The sequence below is a fragment of the Alligator sinensis genome, unplaced genomic scaffold (assembly GCF_000455745.1).
Source record: "Alligator sinensis unplaced genomic scaffold, ASM45574v1 scaffold82_1, whole genome shotgun sequence".
Classification (NCBI taxonomy): Eukaryota; Metazoa; Chordata; order Crocodylia; family Alligatoridae; genus Alligator; species Alligator sinensis.
In genome coordinates, this window is record NW_005841860.1 from 1,514,551 (window position 1) to 1,525,421 (window position 10,871).

The following is a 10,871-nucleotide window of genomic DNA, read 5'->3' on the forward strand; positions in this document are numbered from 1 at the left end:
CCTGCACCGCTTCTGGGGGGAGTCTGTTCCAGGTCTTGGGGGCTCGGACAGTAAAGACATTTTTCTTATGTCCAGCCTGAAATGGTCTTAGAGGAGTTTATGACCATTGGTCCTTGGGGCACTCTGGTGAACAGACCTTGGGGCACTCTGGTGAAAAGATATTCTCTCAGATCCTGATGCACACCCCTTATGTACTTATAGGCAGCCACCAGGTCCCCCCTGAGCCTGCACTTTTCCAGGCTGAAGAGTCCCATGGCTCGCAGCCTCTCTTCATAAGGCCTATTATCTTGCCCTCTGATCATGTGCATGGCTCTCCTCTGGTCTCTCTCAAGCTTCTTGACATCCATCTTGAATTGTGGAGCCCAGAATTGGATTCAGTACTCCAGCTGCAGGCTCACCAAGGCCGAGTACAGCGGGGGGATGACATCCTGAGATTTACTTGAGAAGCATCAATGGATGCAAGCCAGAGTTTTGTTTGCTTTACCAGCTGTGACATTGCATTGGTGGCTCATGTTCATCTTGTGGTCAATCATGACCCCCAAGTCTCTTTCAGCAGTGGTGCTAGCAAGTGTAGCATTGCCGAGCCTATAAATATTCTGCGGGTTTTTTTCCCCTGAGGTGGAGTATCTTACATTTATCAGTATTGAATGTCATCAGGTTTGTATCCCCCCACTTACTAAGTTTATCCAAGTCAGCCTGGATCACTAGCCTGTCCTTGGGTGTGGACACTATGCCCCAAACTTTAGTGTCATCGGTGAACTTAACCAGTGCATTTCTGACACCAATGCCCACATTATTACTAAAGATGTTAAAGAAAACTGGTTCAAGGACAGAGCCTTGGGGTACACCACTGGTCACAGAGCACCATAATGATTCGCTACCATCAACCACTACTCTCTGGGTCTGACCTCGGAGCCAATTTCCCAGCCAACAGGCTGTGGTGTAGCCAAGGCCACAGTTGGCCAATTTTTCCATGAGGAGGTCATGGGACACCAGATCAAAGGCTTTTTTAAAGAACAGATATATGACATCAATCTCTTCTCCCTTGTCCAGGTGGCATGTCACCTGGTCATAGAAGGAGATGAGTTTGGTCAGGCAAGACCTACCCATGACAAACCTGTGCTGGCTATCCCTCAGGATGTTGCCCTCAGCCAGCTTATCCAGTAGGGTCTCTTTGATAATTTTCTCCAGAATCTTACCGGGGACAGAGATCAAGCTGATTGGCCTGTAATTCCTGGTATCTACTTTCCACCCTTTCTTGAAGATGGGTACCACATTGGCCTTCTTCCAGCCTTCAGGTACTTCACCTGAGCACCATGAGTTTTCAAGTATTTTTGCCAATGGTTGGGCTATGACACCTGCCAGCTCCTTGAGTACTCTAGGGTGTAATCTGTTAGGACCAGCTAACTTGAAGGTGTCCAGCCTCTCAAGGTGATCCTTTAATGCTCGTCAGCTCCTTGAGTACGCTGGGGTGTAGATTGTCAGGGCCGGCTGACTTGAAGGTATCCAGCCTCTCAAGGTGTTCCTTCACGAGGTCAGCATTGATGGAGTCAGGGGATCTCCCTCCCCCAGACCTCCCTGTCCCGTAGCGGGCATGGGCATCCCATGGGGCTGATGAAAGACCGACGCAAAGTACCCACTTAATAGGTTGTTTTTTTCCTGGTCGTCAGTTGTCCCATCTGGTTCATCAGGGGTCCAATGTTGCCCTTGCTTTTCCTCCGGCTCCCCACATATCTGAAAAAGGACTTTTTATTGTCCTTGATATGTGAAGCCAGGTGGAATTCAGTTGCAGCCTTGGCTTTCCTGATCTGCTCCCTGCAGGTATGGACCAGTGCTGAGTACTCCTCCTTGGTGGTAATTCCAGCCTTCCATCCTGTATAAGTCTCTCTTTTGAGGCGTAGGAGGTTCTCCAGTTCCCTGCTGAGCCAAGGGGGTTGCTGTGCCCTTTTGCTACCCTTCCTCCCAGATGGAATGGCCATCCCTTGAGCTGTCAGGATCGCTCCTTTGAGGAGCAACCATTCCCTGAGACGTCATTCTCCCCTTGTACTCGGTCTTAGTGAGGCCGCAGCTGGAGTACTGCGTCCAGTTTTGGGCTCTCTTAATTCAAAAAGGACGTGGAGAAGCTTGAGAGAGTCCAGAGAAGAGCCACGCACATGATCAGAGGTCAGGGAAGCAGACCCTACGATGTCAGGCTGAGAGCCCTGGGGCTCTTTAGCCTGGAAAAGCGCAGGCTCAGGGGTGATCTGATGGCCACCTATAAGTTTATCAGGGGTGACCACCAGTATCTGGGGGAACGTTTGTTCACCAGAGCGCCCCAAGGGATGACGACTAGGTCGAACGGTCATAAACTACTACAAGACCGTTTCAGGCTGGACACAAGGAAGAATTTCTTTACTGTCCGAGCCCCCAAGGTCTGGAACAGCCTGCCACCGGAGGTGGTTCAAGCACCTACATTGAACACCTTCAAGAGCAAACTGGATGCTTATCTTGCTGGGATCCTATGACCCCAGCTGACTTCCTGCCCTTTGGGCAGGGGGCTGGACTCGATGATATTCCGAGGTCCCTTCCAGCCCTGATGTTTATGAAATCTATGAAATCTCTTGGGCTCCTCTTCCTGTTGAGTCGTGGTCCCTTAGGGCCTCGACAACGAGCCTCCTGAGCTTGTCAAAGTCAGCTTTCCTGAAGTCGAGGACTTCTGTATTGCTGACTGACTTGCCAGCTTTGTGATGGATAGTAAAGGTGATCAGCTCGTGGTCACTATCACCCAGTTTCCCATCAATTCTTAGGTCACTAACTAAGTCATCCCCTTTCGCCAGTACCAGCTATAATGTTTCAACCTTAAAAGTATAACTTTAAAATCAACATGAATGTACCTTTTGGAATGTAAAATGAATATAAAACAGGCTTAATTATTGGTCTGCAGCTTCTTCTATAAGGCTGCCACACTGCCCTGGGCCACAAAACATAGTATTTTTCAGCATGATACCACCGTCCATAAAGCAGAATGCAAAAATGCCACTGATAATAAAAATCTTAAAGTCAGATTTGCTGACCAAGCCAGGTGAAATCATTGGGTCACTCTTGTTGTTCATTGTTATAATCAAAGGTCAATTTGGACTTTAAATAATGCATTTCAAAGGGTGTGTACATGGTCCAAACTCTGCCTTCACTGAGTGCTCCATGAATAAGAATTTCTGGAGATGCACTGCTTGAAGTTACTATGGACTTTCTTATTGCTAAGCTGATTGAAGTGGTACAATTTTCCTTAAGATTCTATTTAATTAAAAAGTCCTGATATTGCTTTATTTAACCAGGGTGGCATTATTTTTAAAAAAGGTGAATATTTAACAAGAGTTTTATATTATGTTTCTTCTTTAGGGACCTGCTTACGGGGAAAAGAACAGATAGCTATTTTTCTGTTTTGTCATTAATCAGGACTTATTAGAATAATGGAGCAAAATCAGCAACATGAGCCTTACATCTAGACTTTAATGCAATATTTCATAATGAGATGAGTATTTCTCATCCTGGAGTCTAAAACTGATTAATAGGAAATCTACTGCTTTGGCAGTCTGGCACAAACACAGCAATAGTAATATTAGTTTTTTAGATAACAATCTCAAGGGGCATTAAACCCTTCTAATAAAATATAATATTAATATCACAGAGTGACAGGTCTTCTCAAATTAGGTCTTCTGAAAACAGTATTCAGGACATAATTTTATCCTCAGATAAAATTGGGATTAAGGGCATATGCGTATGTTTTCTAAAAAAAACCTTGTAGACTAAACAAATCTGAGTGACAAATAGTTCGGTATCAGACTGCTGTAACATTTGAAAAGGGCCTTGAATATTTATTTCTTATCTAGTTGGTAAAGTCCCTATAAATTCTGTTGAATGAAGGATTTTGTTTAAAAATGTCTCTGAATGTGCACAGTAAGTCAATAGTGCTTTGAGAAAATGTTGTGTCACAAGCAATTTTGTGAGACAAGGCATGAAGTCAGCATTGTGAGTGCTACTGAAAGATTAAAATCTCTGTGTTGTCATTTTCTTTCCTGAAATACTGTTTCCAGGACAGCTGGAAATATATCAATTTGGAGCAAGAAAACCAAATCAGAAAAGCAGCACACAGGAGAAGTTTGCGCACAGGACCCTTTTAAATGGCTTCTGATCCGTTTGGACACATTTATCTCCCCAAGAAAACACACAGTATGCTTGTTCCTGGTTTAGAGATTGAACAGAGCTCCTCCACGATCCTGTCTCTGAAATCTTTTTTTGTCTTTCTCTATTGCCTTTTTATTAATACAAATCCCAATGCTGTTTGTCTCAGTTAATCCATTTATCCATCCATCAGATTAGCCTCCTTCCTTCAGATCACATCTGCCTAGACTGTCTTAGTTTGGGCTGGGGGAGTTGTTTCTCATCTTCTCAAGGTGTCAACCATCTGCTGTAACATGGCTAAAACAGAGCTGAACTTTTGCCCCAAGTCCTCCCTTCTCCCTTTTTTCTCAATATCAGCAGAGAGCATTGGCATCCACCCAGCCACACCAGCCTATAATCTGAGTTTCCCCTTGGATTCAGGTGTTACTTTTGACCTGCACATCAAGAGTGTGTCCTAGTTTTGATGCTTCATCCTGTACAGCACTTCCAAGATCCCTTCTACTGATACAGGTCAGCCCCTGACAATCTTCCTATTCTCTGGCCTTCTGTAATGACAACTAGCCCTGCTCTTATACATTCAAAATGCTGCCAGCAAGATGATTCTCTCCGTAGTAAAGAACTGTACCCTTCCTTCCCCCATTTCCTCAGGTCACACTGTGTATAGAAAAGGGGAAGGAAGGGTACAGTTTCTTGTTGAAACTAAAACCACTCCAAATATATCTTAAAGAATTTCTCTGTGAGACAGAATCTGCACATGTTTTTGTGCTGGCCAAAGCCCTGAAGGCACTGACTGAAGAGTTCTCCAAGCAGTCAGAAGGTCTAGTTTATGGATGTTCCAGCTACATTTGTTTTATTACTTCACAATTAGGAGTGCATTTACAGAGTAAATGATAGGTATATAACCACACTTAATACTGGAGAACCTAGGTATACCTAAAACAGCAGATTTTCTGCACTGATTATACCTCCTTACCATAGATTTATAGAGTATGTTCTGCACTCTACACCTCCAAACAAGGTTCCCAGTGATATCAGTGGAAGTCTGAGGGCATTGTATAAAACAGGTCTGTGGCAAAGAGAACAAGACTGTATTACAGAGACCAAGGACCACAGGTAAAGGGAGCACGAGAAGAATGGTTGTTCCTTAACGATACAGTCCTTAAGGCTCAGAGAAAATCCATTCCCTTATGGAGAAAAAGTAGCAGAAAGGTCAAAAAACCATCTTGGCTAAGCAGGGAAGTTGCAGCCCACCTACAGAAAAAGAAAGAGGTGTACAAAAAATGGAAGCTTAGGACAGTGTCTAAGGAAGACTACTTGGCAACGGCCCATACTCATAGAAAACAGATTAGGCAAGCTAAGGCAGAAACCGAACTAAAACTAGCTACAAGAATCAAGAACAACAAGAAGTCCTTCTTTAGTTACATAGGGAGTAAAAGGAAAACTAACAGGAGTGTGGGGCCGCTGCTCAATGCCTCAGGATACCTGGTCACTACCACTCAGGAAAAAACGGAACTCCTAAATGACTACGTTGCCTTGGTCTTTCATAAGATCAAGGGGAACAACATGCCAGGTAGGGCATAGAACGAGCAGGGTGGGATTGACATAGAACTGGTCTATGATCAGTTAAAGAAATTAGACATATAAATCAGCAGGACCAGATGAACTCCACCCAAGAGTGCTGCAAGAGTTGGCCGAAGTAATCATAGAGCCCCTTGGCAAAGGTCTATCAAAAATCATGGGTCTCTGGAGAAATCCCAGAGGACTGGAAGAGGGCCAATGTTGTGTCCATTTCAGGAAGGGGAAGCGTGAGGACCGGGGAAACTGCAGACCAATTAGCTGAACTTCTATTCCAGGGAAAATCCTAGAAACATTCATCAAAGCGGCTATATATAACAAACTTGCAGAAGGCATGATACTGAATGACAGCCAGCATGGCTTTGTCACGGGCAGGTCTTGTCTGACCAACCTCATTTATTTCTATAATCAGGTGACTTGTCACCTGGATGAGAGAAAAGCAGTTGACATCATATACCTTGACTTCCAGAAAGCCTTTGACCTGGTATCCCATGAGGTACTGATCAGAAACCTGGAAAATATCGGGCTCAACTGCGGGACCGTCAAGTGGGTGAGCAACTGGTTGTGGGGTAGGACACAGAGAGTCCAAATGAATGGATCAGTGTTGTCGTGGTGACATGTGGGCAGCGGCATACCCCAGGGGTTGGTATTAGGCCCAGTGCTGTTTAATATCTTCATCAACCACCTGGATGAGGAGGTGAAAAGCCCATTGGCCAAGTTTGCAGACAACATCAGGATATGGAGTTGTGCGGACACACCCGCAGATAGGTTGCAGATACAAGCAGACCTAGGCAAGTAGAATGGAACCAGATGAGGTTCAATGTAGAGAAATGCAAAGCGCTGCATCTGGGAAGGAAGAACCCCCAGCACACCTACAGTTTGGGCATCGCTAACCTGACCAGCACTACAAATGAAAGGGATCTGGGCGTAACAATAGACCCCAGCATGAATATGAGCTGGCAATGCGATGCACTAGCCGCTAGGGCCAATAAAACTCTGGCATGCATCGATCAATGGATCTCCAGTAAATCCAAAGAAGTGATTCTCCCACTTTACTCAGCATTGGTGCAGCCGCTACTGGAGTACTGCGTCCAGTTCTGGGCGTCACACTTCAACAAGGACGTGCTAAAGCTCAAGAGGGTCCAGAGAAGGGACACCCGCATGATCAGGTACTTGCATGGCAAGTCATGCAAGGAGAGGCTGAGGGATCTCAGACTCTTCAGCCTAAAGAAAAGAAGGCTGAGAGGGGACCTGATTGTGGCTTACCGCTGTATCAGAGGCATACATCAAGGGCTCAGTGAACAACTGTTCACCAAGGCACCCTGGGGGAAAACTAGAAACAACAGCCACAAACTCCTGGAAGATAGTTTCAGGCTGAACAGTAGGAAAAACTTATTTACAACTAGGGTTTCCAGACTATGGAACAAGCTCCCCCCAGAGGTGGTGCAATCATCTACCCTAGAGGTCTTCAAGAGGAGACTGGATAGCCACCTGGCTGGGGTTGTCTGACCCCAGATGTCTTTCCTGCTCATGCAGGGGGCTGGACCCGATGATCCTTCGGGGTCCCTTCCAGCCCTATGATTCTATGACTAGAGTTTTTAAGAACATGAACAACTGAAAATGAGACACCTTACATTATCAAGGCTGGGTTATCTGACTGTATCGGGTGCTATCATGAGTTTGGAAATTCAAATGCAATGATGGACATGACAAATGCAGAAAGGAGGGCTACATTTACGGTAAAGGCTTTCTGCCACTCGCAGTTACAGGGGCCTGCTTTGAGTTTATAACTTTGACAGAGTTTAACTGTTTGGGCTGAAATGCTGAGTGTCTGCCTCAGGCTGAATTTGTTTGGAGGACTTGCTTGAAAATAGACCAGTTCCAAACGTGTTAAAAAATTTTTATACCCATTTAAGTGAGACACACTTTCACCTCTCTATTTTGGAGAGCAGACATTAAAATGTAGCAGGGAGCTGCCCTTCTGTTAGGGATTTACCTTTTGCTACTTTGGAAACATAGGGTGAATCTACATGTGAAATTAATGCAATGCTCATAACCTCCAGCACATATTGCACTGGATTTTCTTGCTCCTAGGTGCCATGCTTACATGTGCACCAGGGACCACAGCACGTTGAGCCAGCTCAGAGCAGCCCTGGCTGGCAGAGGGCCTGGAGGGTTAGCCTGCCAGCCCTGGGCTCCTCCTACCCAGCTCACTATGCTGAAGAGGGGCTAGCTGGAGCATGAGGGGTACTCCAGTGTGGGGCTAGGTGGCAGGCAGCCCCTGCGCTGAAGCACCTTTGTTTCCCAGTCAGTCCCATCAGTGTCTACACATGTGTTGCTGCACAATAAATAACACTGCCACAGAATAGTAAATAAGTACTAACCTATGACGGCATTGTATGAGTTTACTGTGGCCTAATAGGAACACACATGTAGACAAAGAGACTTTACTGAGGAGGTAATTAGTCAGCTCTGCAGTAAATGTCTCATGTAGATGCACCCAGACAGTTACATTTCACCAATTTATGGCCTTTTCCATAATGTCAGTGTACACATGCTTAGTGGTGGCTCGCTAGATTTTGGCAGTTTGCTCCCAAAATCTCTCTCTTTCATGCTCCTGCTTCATGCAGCTTTTCTGTATCAATCAGACTGAGTCTGTCCAGCTTCACAAAGCAGCTAACCATACTCCTTCCTAGGACTGTTAGGGCTGAGCAGGACCTTCTCTGGAATTGCTTCTCCTACCCACCAGGGTCCTAGGAGGTGTGGGATGCTGGAAATTCAAGTAGGAGGATTCCACTTCCATTGCTTCTAGTAGTCTCATTGCAAGCCTTCTGGCATCACAGAAGGGATTTAGGAACGTGGAGGGCCAAAAAGGAGAAGCAATGAAATGCAAGGAGAGAAAAGGAAAAAAGGAACAAGAAGAGATTCAGAATTGAGTGCATAGGAACAGAAGGAAGCCAGCATAGGAACTTGAGAGACAGCACAGAAAGGGTTATAACTACCACAGGCTATCCCTGTCAGAATCTGAACTTGAATCGAGGATCCTTCAGTCTCTGCTGGCCGGCAAATTGATGTGAACTCCTCTGACAAAATTCCTCTCTCATTCCTTTATAGTAGCCACTTTGCTAAGAGTAGGAGTAGCTAACCTGTGGCATGTATGCCACAAGTCACATGGGCAGTCTCTGTATATATGGCACATAGCAGATCAGGGAGGGGGCAGGCACCACATTGCAGACAGGGCAGGGAGTAGAATGGAGAACGGGGGATAAAGGAAGGGGATTGGAGTGGCACTCAGGGAGAGTGCAGGGCTTATCTGTGGCACACCTGCCAAAAAGGCTCCCACTAGCTTAGAGGATAACAGTCTATTTCTACTACCATTTGTTCAAGTGCTAGAAGCCTCAGCTGTAGAGCTAAAGGTCCACACCCTGCTCATTTCCCATGTGGGGACTAATATGGTTCCACCTGATGACATTTCTGAGTTTTGTTTAAAAAGAATTAAGAACATTATTTTAAAAACTACATGAAAAATTGAAGTCATGAGGTCAAACAGTCTAAAACTAGGAAATGTCAGGAGCAACATGATTCTTTGGGTTTTACATGTCATGATGTTATCCTTAAAGACATAATTCCATGCTGTGTTTTTCTGTAGGATACTTGTCTAACTCAGTCACAAGAAGCCATGGTGTCCACTGTCTCACCAGTTAACACTAATGCTTTTCTTCTCTATCCTTTAAAGGGGCAAATGTTCATTCAACTGACCCAAATCGTGGAATGACTGCCTGGGAATGGGCTTGTTACACTGGAAGATCAGAATCTGCTATGCTCATGCAGAAGCTGATGGACAGTCCGCGCCCCGAGCAGTTTTGTGATCGATATAAACCAGAATGGCCAAAGATGAAGGAACTTCTTGAGAAGGCTGTGGAACCAAAAAGCTGTTTTCAGAGGCTATCAGAGTGTTTGAGGTCAGCAGTGACATTTAGGGTTGCCTCAAACCCTGAAGAGGATGGTGTTCTTGATCACATGGTTAGGGTGACAACAAGTTTAGGTAGTCCCTTTGTTGCCCTGTCTTGCAGGACTGTGTGTCCAGGGAGCCCACCCTGTGTGGGGAAACGCACACTGTCTGTGCAGGAAATCCTGAGGAAGCAGAGAGTCCAAGAGATCCGCTCTCAGGACAGAGATCATGTTAGTAGCTATGAGAAATTATTTCAGAACTCCAAAATCATGGTGGTCCCCAAAAGGAAAGACCGGAGGGCTAGTCTGCAGCCTTTAAGCTTCACTGTGTCTCAAGCAAGTGTGGTAGCCCCAAGGAAAGCAAGCCTTCTGCCACTCCACCTTCTCAGAAGGAGCAGTGTAAGACCAGGATTTGTGATCCCCAAAGTCCGTATTACCAAGGCTCCTCCACCCAACTTCCAGCCAGAGCCAGTGAGGAGGAAGAACAGTGTCAGAAACAACATGTACCTGCAGATCCCTAAATGGAGATACAAAGAGTTGAGAGAGGAACGGAAGAAGGCAGAAGAGCAGGAGAAGAGAAGGGCAGAAGAGATCCAGAGACAGAAGCACATCTCTCTCCATCAAAAAAAAAAGACTTGATTCAATTATGGGAATTACCACAAAAGGTCGAGATGTCATCACCCAGGGTAGAAGGCTGCATGCTGTCAAACTGTGGGGTGCAGAACTGAATAATAGCCCTATAGCACAGAAACCACGTGAGCTAGCACTAAAGGCATCTAGTGGAATGTGAGAAAGTATTGGGGTTGAAAAAGTGAAAACAGTTGATTATCTGCTCTCTGGTAGGTTTGTCTAATCCTGGATGAGCAGGTGAGAAAGAGCCTGCAATGCTCGTGTGTGTGAAAGGATCATGCTTTCTATTCATCATGATGAAGTTAAGAGTCTCAGCTTTTGACACTAATCATTCTCCCCTCCTCCTCTTTAGGTGCATATGAATTGCAACACTTAGTAATGAAAGTCACAAAAAGTTTAAAGTAGGCCATAATCTCCATGCAACTGGTACCAGGCAGGAAATCTGGGGAAGAGGGGGTGGGTGTGTAATGCAGATCATTTTGACTATAATAAGCACTTTATAGATATTTTAATTCTGTAAAACAGAAACTTAAGATATCAAAGGTATCTAACAC

The 10,871-nt window shown here is 45.3% G+C and overlaps 1 protein-coding gene across 1 annotated transcript in view; it reads left to right on the forward strand.

Moving 5' to 3' along the window:
• The window catches only part of ANKRD33B (ankyrin repeat domain 33B), an 89,930-nt gene extending 79,533 nt beyond the window's left edge, over positions 1–10,397 (forward strand). The window contains exon 4 of the mRNA XM_006016526.2: positions 9,473–10,397. Within this exon, the coding sequence (XP_006016588.1) occupies positions 9,473–10,326 (854 nt within the window). The 3' untranslated portion in view covers positions 10,327–10,397. The remainder of the gene's footprint in view (positions 1–9,472) is intronic.
• The last annotated feature ends 474 nt before the right edge of the window (positions 10,398–10,871 follow it).